General features: G+C 44.2%; 1 protein-coding gene across 3 annotated transcripts in view; it reads left to right on the top strand.

The window, feature by feature from the left end:
• The window catches only part of GRIN2A (glutamate receptor, ionotropic, N-methyl D-aspartate 2A), a 356,110-nt gene extending 343,843 nt beyond the window's left edge, over positions 1–12,267 (top strand). For 2 of the 3 annotated variants that reach the window (XM_012647585.1, XM_012647586.1), the window contains 2 exons: positions 1,556–1,794; positions 8,880–12,267. In XM_012647585.1, the coding sequence (XP_012503039.1) occupies positions 1,556–1,794; positions 8,880–10,673 (2,033 nt within the window). In that variant the 3' untranslated portion in view covers positions 10,674–12,267. The remainder of the gene's footprint in view (positions 1–1,555; positions 1,795–8,879) is intronic. The other variant, XM_012647587.1, reaches the window with a different exon arrangement.
• Positions 12,268–17,080: the final 4,813 nt, after the last annotated feature.

Genomic DNA, 17,080 nt, shown 5'->3' with positions numbered 1-17,080 from the left:
ACTCTTAAAAAAATAAAATCTATTAATTTTTAAAAAATGATAGAATGGGGAGAGTTAATATTTAAAGCAATAATAGGTGAATTTTTGCCGGCATCAAAATTGTAAGTCATCAGATTGAAGAATCATACTAAATCCATAGTAGAACAAATGAAAGGAATCTCTACCTTGATTTCACATCAAAGACAAAATGAAATTCTCAAAAACAATTAGAGAGAAGATATAGATTGCATAGAAAGTAATGACAATGAGATGATCAGTCGACTTCTTAACAATTACAATCCAGGTCAGAAGAAAATTTAATAGAATCCTCAAAAGGTCAAGGAAAAATGATTATCAAATTAGATTTCTGTGTTCAGCCGTATCAGTTAAGAAAGAGAACAAACGAAAAGCAATGCAATACATACTAATTTCACAACATTCAGACCAATATTAAATCAATAATTATGATTGTCATCTTCAAAAGAGTGTTTCTCTGCCTCATTTCATCTTTATGTTTCTTTATGTTTCTCTGCCTCATTTCATCTCAGAGATCATATATACCCATATAACAAAATATAATCGTACTTTTCATTTAACATTATATGTCTTTTTCTTGATTTTCACTGTCCTTGAAGGATAATTTTAAAGGCTGAATCATAGTCTAAGTAGCATAGTTTAAGCGAATTGCTAGACAGTTAGTCTAATTGCTAGATATTTAGATCAGAGAATTTTCTCCTAAATGGCACTGAATAAAATGCACATAAAAGAGAGACAAAAAAAATGCTAAGCATGCCTACGCTTTTTTTTTCCCCCTCATTGAAAAATCCACCTGGTTCTTTAATTGCCTACCACAGTCGGGGAGTGGGGGCTCAGTTAGCAAGGGGCCATTCAGAGCCAGTCAGATGTCTCTTTTCAATTAAAGTTTTGTGTTCTAAGTACACGGCGTGTGTATGACTTTTTGGAGTAATCCCGATGTTCTAAAGAGAAGGAAGAGAAGGAAGTAATAAATTCGGTGACTACCATATGCCAGGTGCCATGTTACGCATTTCCTTCACAGCAATAAATGATGAAAACTTTTACAAACCTTTTCAAAAACATAGCAAGTTTTCATAATTATTATACCCATTTCACAGACAAGATAACTGTGGCTCCAAGGTCACACTGCTAGTAAATTGCGAAGTCAGAATTGAAGTGAAGTGTTTCCACTGTAGCATGCTGCCAGTTTATCCCACGTCTTGCTCCAAGCTTGGGTGAGTGTTGGGGGTAAGGTGTAGAAGAAAGCAAGGTTGGAAAAACATAAATAATGAAAAAAAAAGCCCAAGAAACAAAACCAGGAACTGTGCTGTTGGCTGTATATGCTATTGCATTTCATCCTCACTGCAACAATAGTAGGTGGGTGTTGTTATCATTATCTTCACTCAGGAAGTGAGCAGACGGAGATCAGGGGAGCTCAGTAACTTGCCTTAGGGTTGCACAGCTGTAAGTCACACAGTCTGTCCCAAACCCACAGGTGTCTGCCCCCAAGTGCGCACGCCAGTCCTCACCGCCTGTGGGTGTTGTGTTGTGTTCTGTGCAGGTGAGATGGAGGAGCTGGAGACGCTGTGGCTCACGGGGATCTGCCACAACGAGAAGAACGAGGTGATGAGCAGTCAGCTGGATGTCGACAACATGGCGGGCGTGTTCTACATGCTGGCTGCCGCCATGGCGCTCAGCCTCATCACCTTCATCTGGGAGCACCTCTTCTACTGGAAGCTGCGCTTCTGTTTCACGGGCGTGTGCTCCGACCGGCCGGGGCTGCTCTTCTCCATCAGCAGGGTCAGTACTGGTGTTGGTGGCTACTTCCTCGTGCAGCAGGCAGCAGGCAGGTCTAGAAATGCATGGAGACTCCAGAGAATCGGGGATTCTTGACTGCTCAGTGGAGTCTTCACATCCCTTCCTCGCTCACTAGCCCTTCTCGGGCTTGTCAGAAAGGCACCCAGGTTTTGTGCGTTCATGAGCCAGAGGTGGCAAACCCAGATGACTGTGGAAGCCAAAAGGGGACTGGGAGTGGGTGCAGCAGGCTGGACGTGAGAAAATAGCACACATGAGATGAGACAGAACAGCTGAGCCTGAGTGTCAAAGTGAGGGGACGATAGGGAATGCTGAGGATGGTGGCCAATTGCATATTGTTTACTGTACCTAAAGGCGACCGCCATCCTCAACTCCTGCCGAGTATTGTCTTAAGGGACTATAGGGCCAATATTATCAGATCTTCTAGCTTTTAAAAGAGAAAGTGTCATCAGATTTTATGTGAAACATTTCAATTTTTAAATATTAATAATTCCAGAAAAAATTCATAGGCCAAACAAAGCTAGCCTGTGGCTTCCGTTACTAGCGCCCATGTATGCCATACAACACTGCTAATGCCCCTATGCAAGATGTTACAATCTGTGCGTGCATTGCAACAGAACATGCACAGTAAAGCAAAGTCTACTTGCAATGCTATGTAATGCGTGTACACATCTACGAAACACAGGGAGCACGTGCATGCGCCTGAAATGAATCGCAGATGAAAGTACCAGGAGAAAATGCACACACATCCAACAGAAAACAAAATGCACATTCAACACAACATAAACAATAGCACAGAATACACGAGCTATAGTGAGCTCGCGTGCAATACAAGGGGATCTCCTTTCGTGCAGCACAATATGGCATGTGTGTGTTGCCATTAAGGTTCATAATTCATCAGTAACAGTAATGACCATGAAAGCGTTTGCATTTATGGAGTGCTTACACGTGCCAGATACCAAAAAAGAACTTTATATTCTTTATCTCATTTAATCTACAAACCAACTATATGAGGTATGTACTATTGTTAGTTCCAGATTGCAAATGACAGAACTCAAAGGTACGAGGTTAAGGGAATTACCCCAGCCACACAGTCAGTAAGGTGGAGCCAGGATTTGAATCCAGATGGTGTGGCATCCGTCAAAGCCTGCATTCTTCCACAAGCCACAAACATCAAACACAAGCAACACAAGAGATTTGATGCAGTTCATACTATGAACATATATGTACATACAAGTCTCATATGTTCATACATGCAACACAACCTAGTCACTTACCTGCATTCATAATAAAAGCACGTACATGCATATTGTTCACGCATCTTTCAACACAGTATAATCTATCTATCTATCCATTCATCCATCTCTTTATCTACCTATTTCTCCTATTTACCCACCTTGGTGTTTTTATTTTCACCCTGGAAGAGCTTAAAGAATTAGAATTTGAAACATGGTGAAAAATTTTTGGTTAAAAACATCCAATTTTATATGCTAATGTTTACTGAGAAAACCAAGTAATCCTTGTAAAATAGATTTGTGTATTCTTAGCATTTGGCAATTGCAAGAACTTTAGAGATTCAGAAGGTACACATTAGCTTAGCAAGGAAGATTTATTTTCTTCATTCAGTTGCACTCCAAACTTGGGTTCTGTGCAAATACATATTTCCTAATTAGCTTGATGGCATCTAAACACACGGATTGCTTAAAAATAACAGCATGCGTGCGTAGAGCTAGGTATTATGCCAACTTTAAGCTAATTCTACCAGCCAATTACTAAAGGCATTTCAGATCCAAATGATTCTGGGATTATCACCCAGCAAATGCACACTGTTGCATTTACTTGTAAATCCTGCTTGTTTTTGGAAGAGCATTTCCCCCGTCTGAGACACTACCAAGGAAGCCAAGTCGATAGGATCGTGATTATGAGAAATGAAATAAATCCTCCACTCCGTCTCCAAGCATCCTGAGGGACGGGAATGTGGGGGAAGAACTGGCAGCACAGGAGCAGGCATTGTTGGTGGAGTTGTTGACAGTCTGGAATTTGAACTTGGGCCTCTCCTTCCCTGGGAGAGCAAGGACCCCAAGTCCTATAGGAGCAATGTAGGAACTTCTGTGCCCCCTTGGGAACTCCCAGCCACCATCGCTGCTGTATTTTCAAAGGGTGCAGGGAGCCCTGCTTGAGCTCTGACTCTCCTCCCCAGATAATATTTGTCTTTTAAAATAAGTGCAGCCGGATATGCATGAATAGGAAGATCTCACACTTAATACTTCCTTGCCTCTCTCATTAATTAGGGGAACTCAGCATAGATTCAGGCCCTGATACGATCTGTGCACAGCAAGGCTCTGGGTTTCTAAATACATAACCTTCCCTTCAGTCAAGGGTACCACCACCTCTAAAGCTTGTCTTCTACACACAGTCACACATACGCCATCTTACATATATGCTTCCTCACACAGCACAGAGAGCACACACCAAAGCAAAAGTGAATTCATGGTGCGCACGCAATCATTTTCTCCAACAAAATCTGCAGTGGGGGATTCCCAAACAAAGAACCTACTTTCCGCAAGTGCAAGATCACAACTACATAATGAATTATGCCTAGCGTGTAGATACGGACCTGGGCCGGGTATGTTTCCTCCGTCATCTCTAATCCTCACAATATCCTGTGAGGTTGATTTGATCACACCCATTCTGTGGATGGAGAAACTGAGGCCCCAAAGGTTAGAGTGGAACCTTTTGGGCTTCACCTTATGTTTCCTTAAAACACCAGGAAACATCTTACTTCATCTGTCACAGCAGAAAAAGACATGAAAGAGGAAACTCGTCTGTTGATGCAGGGCTGAGTCGCAGGCTTTAGTTGACTTCCGTTTAGGCTTCTTTCTCAAAGATGCTGATCCGGGATGCTCTGAAATTTGCTCGTTCCCCAAGGCAGGTTTTGCTCTGCATGGAAGCTGGGGCTCTCCCTTATCACTTCTTTCAGCGAGTGGCGTATCCAGCCAATAGACTTAAAGCTGTTACCAGGGAGGCAGATACACATAGCCCTGCTCCTGGGCTCAGCATCCCTTGGGAAGCCTTTGGATAATGCAACACAAACCCAGGCCTGAAATACGTGCACACCTGGCACTGCCGAGAGAGAAGGTCGGTGCTCAAAGAAGACGTTTATTTAACATTGGAACCAAGCTGCTCCCTCGGCTGTGGCCCTCGTCTTTTACAACCTACAAAAATGCACCCTCCTGTCTGTGGGATGCTCTTAACTTTGGTTTTCTCTCCAAAATGCTTTCCCTCCCATTTAGAAAAAAATATTCAATGTCACCAGCAAAAAGAACTGCTTCAATTGTCTCCTGAGACATGAGGCATGGGAAACATAGAAAAGCCAAAAAGCTAGGGAGGTGGAAACTGCAGCCACCTTCCTGATGATGTCAGACCAGGGGAGCTGAGAGACGGAATGTTAGAAGCCTCAGGCTGACTCACAGTTGGGCCTAATAGAAGTCGGATGCTGTAGGGATCAGGTCCGGGCTCAAAGGAACCAAGGACAGTAGAGCCCACGCCTGCCACTGAGAATGTTCTGAGAGGTCAGGTGCCCACGGGGAGGTAGAGGGAGCTGTCTGGAACAACACCTGGAGTCGTCCATGCTAATTTTATCTGGCTCTGAGCCCTCTGTGACACCAAGAGGGCATTTTTTTTTTATTTCAGCATATTATGGGGGTACAGATGTTTAGGTTACGTATGTTGCCCTTGCCCCCCCTCCACCCCTAAGTCCGAGTTTCAAATATGTCCATTCTTCGGGTGGTGCGCATTGCACTCTTTGTGTATGCAAATACCCGTCCCCTCCTCCCTCCTCCCCCCTCTCCCCTCCCTCCAATAGATGTTATTCTTATATGTGCACTTATGTGTTGATCAGTTGATACCAATTTGATGGTGAGTACATGTGGTGCTTGTCTTTCCATTCTTGGGATACCTCACTTAGTAGAATGTGTTCCAACTCTATCCAGTAGTATACAAGAGGTGCTATATCACCATTGTTTCTTAAAGCTGAATAGTACTCCATGGTATACATATACCACATTTTATTAATCCACTCATGTATTGATGGACACTTGGGTTGTTTCCACATCTTTGAAATTGTGAATTGTGCTGCTATAAACATTCGGGTGCAGGTGTCTTTTTCATAGAGCGACTTTTGTTCTTTTGGGTAGATGCCCAGTAATGGGATTGCTGGATCAAATGGAAGCTCTACTTGTATCCAAGAGAGCATCTTATTTCCCAAACCCCAAAAATGTAGCTGGAATCTATAAATAATGGAGAAGAGAAAAGAAAGAGAGAGTTTTGCAGGGAAGAAAGAAACTCTAGCCCAGGGGTTTCTGTGGTTCCCGAGGTAGGGTTTGGGTTGCTTGTCTAACCAGAGAGCCAAAGTGGCTTTCCAGAACAGACCTTACGTATTAAAGAATAGCATGCGTTTCTTGCGCCTTCGGCACAATGGACCTCGCATGTGCAAGCTTGCGGGAAAGGGGAAAGGAACAAGGTGATGACACAGAGGGAAGGTCAGAGACGACTGGGCTGCTCGTCCAGCTCACATTTGCTGACCGCCTATGATGTCAGGTGCTTTACTTGTGTTATTTTATTTTGCCCTGGTGCCCACCTTCGCAGGGAACGATTCCCACTTTACAGATACGGAAAATGAAGCGCCAATAGATGTAGCGGTTGATGCAAGGCCACAGAGCTAATAAGCGATGGAGCTGGGAGCTGGATGTCCGGTTATTCTGTAACATGCACTCCCTCTCCCCAGCAGTCCACAGATTCTAGAGGATGGGTCAGCTCAGAGCGCTGCTACCAAAACCTGGGGCACAGGCGGGTCCATCACTTTGACTCCTTTCCGTGACATCACCAGGCAGATAAACACCTGAGGACTGTCTTTAGCGTGTTGGATGAGTCCCAGGGAAATGAGAGAAAGCAGTTAACCCCATCCTCCCATCTCCTGCACCGTATCTCAGCCCCCTGACCACCTCCGTGGGCTCCCTCCAAACAGAAAGGCGGCCAGCTCATCCCGGCCGGTGGGGCAGGTTGCTTTGAGGGTGCAGGGGTGGAGGGTAGTGCTCAGAATCTCCAGGGGACAGAGGGGAGTGTGTTAGAATAAACAAGCAAATTTAGGAAAATATCTTAGAAGCCGCTGCTGTCACGATACTAACAGCAGGAAGAAAAGGCACAGGTCTCGGCTGACTCTGACATAGAGAGACACTGATTTTTCACCCAGAGTAGTGGAATCCCTCTAGGTCAGAGTATAAGACTGTTATATTACTAAATTGGGTGAGAAAGACATAAGTTAACATGAAAGGTTAAGAAACACTGTGCTACGTGAAATACATGGCACATTTGTATGATTTCCACATCCACAGTCTGGGTGCTCCAATCAGCCCTGGAAGCAACGGGGGAGGAGACATTTTTTTGGTGGGAGGAAGAACAGCCGACCACACATGGCACAGAGAAAGAGACCAAAGATAAGGTTGCAGGAAGGTAGGAAAGGGCATGATGCCAGCACTTTGGGCCTCAGGGAGCCTCAACCATGAAGCCTGGGCCGAGAAGATCAGAGAGAGAGATGCTCCGACTTACAGCTGCAGGCTTTCCTGTGTATGGTTCCTTGAAGGCTGGAGTGGAGACTGTCTTTAGAAAACTACAAGAAAAATGTCTCTGTGCAGATGAGTCGAGGCTGTCACAGTTCCGTGGGCGTCCCTGCAGTTGAGCTCATCCCGCTGTGGGGGACCAGTGCAGCGCCATTATCAGAGTCCACGGTTAATCACACACACTTGACTGTGGTTCATGCCATGGTCAGCAGCAGCTGCCGAAGCTGCTTTACAGACCCCTGCTTGGGTTGGCTCCCTGTCAGTCTTGGGAGGACCAGGTCAAATCCTGCAGCCTAGACCTGATTGTTCCCTTTAGGTGCGGCAGCCAAAATCTGGGGTAGGAGTGGGCAAAAGCAGGGGAGGCCACAAACCAAAATGTTTCCGATGCCCCTTTGCCTGTTACTGTAAGCGTGAATCAAGAGCTCTTCCCTTGATAACAAGTAAGCAGTTACTTTTAAGTGAAAGTAAACAGTTATATTTTAAAAAGGAAGACGGAGTAGAAAGTGAAGAGACCTATAGCTAGGGGTGCTTGTATTGGGCTTCCCAGGACTCCCTAAGTCATTCAGGTCCCTGGGTGGATGTAAAGGTGGTATCACTGTGCCATCTGAACTCTTTACTATTACCATAACTAAAACTCAACTCTAACTACATTGAACAAACTCACACAAAAACACACAAAGAATATATTGCATGGATTAAGTAAAAAGTCCAAGACAGTGGCTCCTGGGGTTCAAACTGTGTCCCTGTCTATCCCTTGGGCTCAGCTTTCCATGGTGATGGCTTCACTCTCAAGCTCATGTCCCCACATGATGACAAGACTAGTCTCCTGTGACTCCTCCTTCTACCTGAGCATCTAGATAGCTATGCCTCCAAAAAAAGTATGACTGTCATCACATGGATTTCTTGCCTGCCTTCTAGACTGATCAATGTGACCAGGGAGAAAAAAATTTCAGATCAGCCTACTTAGGACACATGCCTTGATGATTAGCTTCAGCATGATGGGTGGGGGTAATTCCTGAAAAGAATTAACAATGGGTGATCCTTTTATCCTGTCATCGTCTGTCAATAGTTAACTCTCTGGTGTCCAAACGCCAAAGACGATGCTGGGAAACTTCGATAAAAGCATGGATTGATGAGCTGGGTGCTGGAAGGATGCCAATCTAGAGGCACTAAGACGTTGACAGTTGCACAAGCATCCGTGGATACCTTTTCTGAAACTGCAGGTGTGACTCTTTGCAAAGGTGTCAGATAACCCACAGCCAGAGCAATAAGATAAACCTGATGCTTTGCAACTTGGCTCATGCCTCTAAGAGACATTATCGGGTTGAATTTCACTGTTCCTCCAGGGCTCCTACAAGAAGTACATATCTCACCTTTGCAGGTAACGTTCAGGTGTGAATGGTTTCACGTCCACTGCTGCCGCTGACGGTGTTTTATGTTTCACCCCCACAGGGCATCTACAGCTGCATTCACGGAGTACACATTGAAGAAAAGAAATCTCCGGACTTCAATCTGACGGGATCCCAGAGCAACATGTTAAAACTCCTTCGATCAGCCAAAAACATTTCCAACGTGTCCAACGTGAACTCCTCAAGAATTGATTCACCCAAAAGATCTGCCGACTTCATCCAAAGAGGTTCCCTCACCATGGACATGGTGTCAGATAAGGGGAATTTGATATACTCGGACAACAGGTCCTTTCAGGGGAAAGACAGCATTTTTGGGGACAACATGAATGAACTCCAAACGTTTGTGGCCAACAGGCATAAGGACACCCTCAATAACTATGTGTTCCAGGGACAACACCCTCTTACTCTCAATGAGTCCAACCCGAACACGGTGGAGGTGGCCGTGAGCACAGAATCCAAAGGAAACTCCAGGTCCCGGCAGCTTTGGAAGAAATCCATGGATTCCATCCGCCAGGATTCACTGACCCAGAATCCAGTCTCCCAGAGGGATGAGGGTACCATGGAGAATAGGACCCACTCCCTGAAGAGCCCTAGGTACCTTCCAGAAGAGGTGGCCCACTCGGACATTTCAGAATCTTCGAGTCGGGCCACGTGCCACAGGGAGCCTGACAACAATAAGAACCACAAAACCAAGGACAACTTCAAAAGGTCAATGGCCTCCAAATACCCCAAGGACTGTAGCGAGGTCGAACGCACCTACCTGAAAACCAAAGCGAGCTCCCCGAGAGACAAGATCTACACCATCGACAGTGAGAAGGATCCCAGTTTCCACTTGGAACCTCCCCAGTTCGTTGAAAACACGACCTTGCCTGAGAATGTGGACTTCCCAGACCCCTACCAGGATCACAATAAAAACTTTCACAAGGGGGACTCCACGCTGCCAACGAACAGGAACCCCCTGCACAATGGGGATGGGCTTCCCAACAACGACCAGTATAAACTCTACTCCAAGCACTTCACCATGAAAGACAAGGGTTCCCCTCTCAGCGAGGGCAGCGACCGATACCGGCAGAACTCCACACACTGCAGAAGCTGCCTTTCCAACCTGCCCACCTACTCGGGCCATTTCACCATGAGGTCCCCCTTCAAGTGTGACGCCTGCCTGCGCATGGGGAACCTCTACGACATCGACGAAGACCAGATGCTTCAGGAGACAGGTAACCCAGCCACCCGGGAGTCCTACCAGCAGGACTGGGCGCAGAACAATACCCTTCAATTCCAAAAGAACAAGCTAAGGATTAGCCGTCAGCATTCCTACGATAACATTCTGGACAAACCTAGGGAGACAGACCTTAGCAGGCCCTCCCGGAGCATAAGCCTCAAGGACAGGGAACGGCTTCTGGAGGGAAATCCGTATGGGAGCCTGTTTAGTGTCCCCTCAAGCAAACTCTTGGGGAACAAAAGCTCCCTTTTCCCCCAAGGTCTGGAGGACAGCAAGAGGAGCAAGTCCCTCTTGCCAGACCACACCTCCAATAACCCTTTCCTCCACTCCCACAGGCATGACCAACGCTTAGTTATTGGGAGATGCCCCTCGGACCCTTACAAACACTCGTTGCCATCCCAGGCAGTGAACGACAGCTATCTTCAATCGTCCTTGAGGTCAACGGCATCGTACTGTTCCAGGGACAGTCGGGGCCACAGTGATGTGTATATTTCGGAGCATGTAATGCCTTATGCTGCAAATAAGAATAATATGTACTCTACCCCTAGGGTTTTAAATTCCTGCAGCAATAGACGCGTGTACAAGAAAATGCCTAGTATGGAATCTGATGTTTAGAATCTTCCATTCGTGTTTTATCTATAGGGAAACGTATGTAACAGCCAACCTTCTGGAGGGTAAATGTCGGATGTCCAATAGTGCCCTGCTAAAAGCAAGAGGATTTAGGGAGGTACTTTTTTTTGTTGACTCTTTTGCACATGGCTCCATGCCATATTCTTCCACTCAAGGAATCTTGTGAGGTGTGTGCTGAGCATGGCAGATACCAGACAGGCGAGTCCCTAACCAAAAATAAATAAATGAATAAATACAAAAGGGCAAGTCTCCGGGACGTGCCTACTAGGTATGTCGGCAATAACGATGCATTGGATGCCAGTGGTGATGTTATGATTTGCTATATTCCAAATTTCATTCTGATCGGTCCACCATGTAATTTCCTCATCAGAAATGCCTAACGGTTTCTCTAATACAGAATAAGCAATATGGTATGCATGTAAATTCTGACACAGACACAATAAAGCAGTTAAGAATGCATATGCACTGTAGCGAGATTGGCGTGTGCAAGAGATTAGGAAGTTTGGCTTGTAACAGTCTCAGCTTTATTGGTATGCCTTCCATCCCAGCCCAGGCCCGACCCTGAGAACCCCAGGCTCCCCCAAAGAATAGCCAATCAGTGTGTTCGTGGTAACTACGCTACCTGCATTGTAGTCCATTTCCAAGACGCATCTGGAGCCAAAGGCCAGAGGGACCCTCAGGCGGAGAGCTACGAGAATCTCGTTGGATGTTGGTTTCTGTGTGTCTCCCATCCTCGGCTTCGATGGTCTTGTTCAGAGCTGCATAAACTAACACGTGTCTGTCTTCAATATCTAAGTGTGGATCTTCTGTCTATGACACAGTGGCCATTGTAGTTTATCCCGAAGACTCCTATGTACGTAAGTTTGCATTTGCTCCCTTCTGGTGATGACTCAGGGTTGTATAGTATCTGTTCCCCCTTCCCTCCCCAAGTAACCATAACTCATTCAGTTCCCAAACACCCGTGGTGGTGTCTAAATAGTCGTGTGTCTCTCTTCCCAGAGTTGTTAACGTGGTGACATGCACCAAGAGCCGTGTGTGTCCTGTGATCTGTAAGAAGTGCGATGCCATCTGTCTGCCGAAGGCTAGCACGGTTTCAGTTTTATCTTCCTTAACGTCATGAAATTCTGTTGGACACTCATTTCTGCCATAACCTTCTCAAATCTGAAGTCTTCAGAACAGGAGACACTCATACATCTACCCTGAATATCCTCCAAACTTTGCATAAACTTTAGTGAAACAAGTCATTTCTCTCTTTTGAAATATTCTCTCTAGGGGAGGCAAACTGCTTCACCAGCACCAACAGAAATATATGAAAAATTCCTCAAAGCATTTGTCATTTCTGAGTCACCTGCATGATTCCATTCTTATTCTACTCAAACCCATATATATGAGATATGAAATAATAATAATCATTTTTTTTAAAAAAAGTTGGAGACAGAGAAGGGAATATTTTTGCACGGGGAACTTCTTAGCACAGTGCCTGCCACCAAAAAAAAAGTGACCTCAAAAAGGTAGTTGTTATATTATGATACTTTATCAGATTAGGATTTTATAGTTTAAAAGTTAAATATCATAAAACCCAGAAATAACATTAAACATTTTATATAGTTCTACTCTATTAATTAGTATATTTTACCTACATCAATATTTTTGAAATATTTGGGATAAAAGGCCATTAGCTTTTGCAGAAGACCTGAGTTTATGTGGGGACATGGGGACATGCTGCAGAAACCATTTCCTGGTTTCCTCCTGTATTCTGCTTTAGGTTCTTGGAGAAGGGGACAACGTAGCAGGTTGAAAAATTGTCCTGTTTCTTCTCCTCATAGCGTGTTCTGCTTTGTAGGCAGTATTTTCCTGTAAGTGAGAAGGCGCCAGAGATGATTCTCTTAGAGCCTGAGGGTACATTGAGTGGCTTCCTCTTTGGGGACGTGCACCGACCTGCAATATTCCTACAGTGACAAAAAGTAGTTGCAATAAATTTCAGGGTTAGTGGCAGAGAGGCAGAGGGAGGTGATGGGAAGAGAGGCTTCCCTTCATCTTTGAAAGACAGAAGAGGCTGACTAGGTGCTGGTGACAAAGGTATTTAAAAATTATATTTTATTTCTTAGATACGGTAACCTTTGCTGTCCCAAGACCCAGCAATGGAGAAGCCTGGATTGCAGGACCTGGAATGGTCTCCCCAATTTCTGATCTTAAATTTATTTTTATTTTTTGTTAGAGATGGGGCCTTGCTGTGTTGCCCAGGCTGGTCTCTAAGTCCTGGCATCAAGTGATCCTCCTGCGTTGGCCTCCCAAAGTGTTCAAATTAAATTTCAACAAGTATAGTCTTTTAGCACATTCTGCCTTTGTCCTCTCCTTGCATTCCAGACCTTTCTTCCCCTGGCTGGGATCACCTCCTTTTCCTCACAAGTCTGCCATGTCTTAACATGAAATGTATTAACAAGTCTCCTTAGAATATAGAGCAGTGACAGGTCCTCAATCCAAAGAGACTTCCTGTCTTCCTCTGGTGTCCTCAAAACCCAGAGGCTGCCAGATGCCGCAGAGACCTCTGGAGAGAGTGAGAATTGCACTTAGATTGACTTCATAGGTGAAAAATCCTTCTCTTCATAGCAGCATTATTTCTGCTATTCACCCCATACATCTCTGGATAAAGAAACTAAAAATGTGGCTTTTGGAAGAACCAACAGTAATGTTGTGAAAAACATATACTTCTTTTAATGTCCAAAGTGTTTTTTAAAAATAAATAATCAGAAATTGGATGCCATGTTACAAATGCATGCTTTCCCTCCTCCACCAATCACTGACTCTTAAATGTGATGATTCCAAGCCCCGCCCCCTCCAAAATTAACCACTGATCAGATGGTGAATTTCCAAGTGAAAGATAATGATGTAGCACTATCCAGAAATAATCCAAGTCAGTTCAGTTCTTTGGAAAAAAGAATGTCAGGAATGTAACACCCAATGGTAAACGGCACCTACGGTATGGGACGTAACAAGAATTAAATAAGAAGCCCTGAACTATAGATCCATACAGAAGAGTCTTGTGACACATCCCAGCTCTGAGATCTTAGATTTGTTGATGTCAGGGAACCAGAATCTCTGAACCCACCTGCCGAGTTTCACCTGGCTTAAGTCAGAGCTGGCATCCATAATGATACTCAACTAACTCTAAGTGGTTTTTCCCCACTTAAGAGGGACCCAACCGGTCCTCAGATAGTTACCCTTGCATGCAAATGGTCAGGGTTCTGTCCGTGGGGAGTAGCACATGCAACCGATTTAAAATAGTCTGTGTAAGAGAGTCTTCCAGGGCGCAACTCCACTCTGAGAAACCTTTGTGTTTCCAGAAAGTGCTTTTCCCAGTCCTCCTACTGGTGGATTCTTAGGCCACTTCCGGTTTCAGTCCCTGAGCAGGCAAGTACCCAATGGGTCTAGTTTCTGCCAGTGAGAGCCGTGGGGTTATAATCTCACCACTCATTACCATTCTGCCCTCTGCAAATCTCTCTGCGTCATTCTTCCCGGCACCAGGACCGGGTACCTCATGGATTATACTTGGTGTTCTCGTCCCTGTTTCATAGATTGCCTGAGAAGTCTTAATACTTAGCTTTTCTGATGGAAACATTAAAATTCACCCATTGCAGCAAAATCCATCAAATCATTTCACGCTTATTTTCTGGGGAGGGAAAAAAAGAAAAAGAAAATTACACCTTGTTTACAAATGAAATAGTTTCACGTAAACAGGACTCTCGCCAAGGCAGTTAATTAGTCAAAAGACTCACGGCTGTCATATCGTCACACATTGTTTATTCTATTTGATATGTCTACCGCTGATGTGTATTTAATATTCTGCATCCTTCTCAGGAAATGACAAATGCCCTGAATTCTCTGCAAATAGAATCGCTAATGAAAAAGAAAAAAAATATGTTGGTGTTAATTAAATGGTGATTAAAAATTTATCTCCTTTAAACCTAAAAAGTGCAGCTTTAATAATCAGTTGTCATATAAATAAATACCTTGTACTGAAATCCCTTGCGGTTTAAGACCTAAATAAATACTAATTTGAGAAACCTAAATATCTTTCAGAGGAGCTGCATATATTCATTAACATTATGCACATTTCCTGTACTGTTTCTTTGTACATAGCTGTTGTGCATGAACCCTTGAAAAGAGGACATGAGTTGTTTCTGAAATGGAGCCTGTTTGTATTAACCATGGCTATAGTAGACATAGTTGGACCTCAAGAAAAAAAGCAATTGAGTAGGTGGAAGCTAAACGCATTGGCTGATGTTTAATGCGAGTTAAGAGTTCTATGTAAAGGCGATTTTCCTTCCAAAAGTACTGTTTGTTTTCTCTTGAGACAAAATTAGGCCTTTCCAGACACCCCATCTGCTTTTGGTAAACAGGGTTGAAATTAATGTGGGGTCTATACTTGAAAAGTTCTCCCGACATGCAGTTGCCCTTCTCCTTGCAATGCCTACACATTGTGCCCTGTTCACATCTCATTGTATCCGATGAGGTCAGCTTGCCACTCGATGAAGATCGGAGACAATCGAATGCACTTACCCTGTGAATACAAATGCTCGTGTACACATGTATATAATATACATGCTTGATTTCTACAATTCACATGTAAGTGTATTATCCAAATAAAATTGTACATATTGTAAAGTTTATGTTAAAAATTAAATAGTAATGATAGTATTAACACATGGAAAACCCATTCTGGTTATTTTGATGGGAGGATATTTCCATAGAGAGCGCACTATATTTTTTTAATCTCAGTTCTAGGGAGGATGGCAGAGCCCAGGTGGGATTTGGGTGTTGGTGTTCTTGGCTTCTTCTTTAAAAAAAAAGAAAATCTGGGATGGGGGTGTGTGTGGAATATATTCTGCGCACATTTGCTTCTGAAGACAATGCTAATGTGGACTTGTGTGTGATTTCTGTAAACCCATCGAAGGGCAGGGATTTCCTATTAAATTTTTTACCCTCTCCCCCGACCTGTGTCCAGAAGTACTCTCAGTATAGCATTAGCTAGAGGTACCTGCCCAGAAGGGTCTTAGAAGAACTGAATTTGTAGAATTACCCAGGATTTAGGGGAAGGGGAAAGGAGATAAGACAATGAAGTTTACAAAGGGGCAGTAATCTGTATGGGATCGTCAAGTTGGAGAGTATCAGAGCCGGGATTAGAACCCAAGACTTTATGTTCAGTTTCTGGCTTGGTTCCCTGTACCAGGCTGACCAATTTCTAGGTTTCCCTCTAGGGGACACTGCTGAGTACCTCTGGGGTAAGAGCCAGAGAATCCTGGAAAACTGACCTGGCTTCTTTTTGCCTCTTGCTCCCAGACAGATCCAAGCATGCCTCTTTGAATTTGATTTTCCTTTAAGCTCCTTCACAGTCCCTATCTCAAAATCCTGGAGAAGAGGAAATTTTATTCAGGGACCTTTTCCTTGGGAAGAATCTACAAGGGATATAGTTTAACACCTCATACTGAAGGGAAAGGCTGGCCGTGGCCATTGGAGTAATAGGGTTCTGTTTCCATGCATTGAGGATGGGCCAAGCACATGGATCAGCTGACAGGACCCGACTCCCTTTGGAAGGCCACTTTGGGATGGGGGGAGCTGCAAAAGGAATAGAAAATATAATCTCTTCCCATAAGTGTAGTCTTATGGTTTAGAAATGCAGTTCCCTAATACAAAAGAGAACCAAGGACCCGTGAAATGCACACAGAGATTAAACTGCAAAAATTAGAAAGGACAAAGTTGTTGCCAGGAAAAAGAAAATCTGATTCTATGATCAAACTTAAAGAAAAAAAAAATCCTTTCCCCAGACCTTTGAGTAACTTTGGAAAATATAGTTGGTATTCCTGGAGATGCACTTAGTTTATTTTAATCTTCAACAAGGTCCCTAGGAAACCCAGGAGCAGCCAAACAGGTGAACAAACTCACCCTTCTGTATTTTTGCACAGGCAGGCTTGGGTCTGGTTCCAGCCAGTGCTCCAACCCTTGCCAAATCATGCCTCCTCCCACACCGCTTTATGACATGTGTTTCGAGAAAAGGTTGAAAAAATTCCCCAAAGGATTAGAAAATAGACCAGGATGGGAAAAAGACGGAGCATTTCCTTAAAGCTTTTTTGCTTGGTTTTGTTTTTGACTTTTGAAGAACACTTTAGATAATCCAGAGTATGGATGTATCAGGGAAGGGTGTAGGGAGGATCCTTTGTTGAGTCCCAAGTGCCTACTGTTGTGGCTGACAAAAGAGAAAGCGTCAGGTTCCCTAGAGAGAAAATGGGGCAAAGAGATGACAAACGGAATTATAGGTGTATTTCAGGAAGGATGGTGGGGTGGAGAGGGAGCTTTTTTTACTCTGTTCCTCCATTCTGTGCATTGCTGGAATG

Source organism: Propithecus coquereli, unplaced genomic scaffold (assembly GCF_000956105.1).
Source record: "Propithecus coquereli isolate 6110/MARCELLA unplaced genomic scaffold, Pcoq_1.0 Scaffold27, whole genome shotgun sequence".
NCBI lineage: Eukaryota > Metazoa > Chordata > Mammalia > Primates > Indriidae > Propithecus > Propithecus coquereli.
This window is presented reverse-complemented; position numbering and strand designations above follow the sequence as displayed.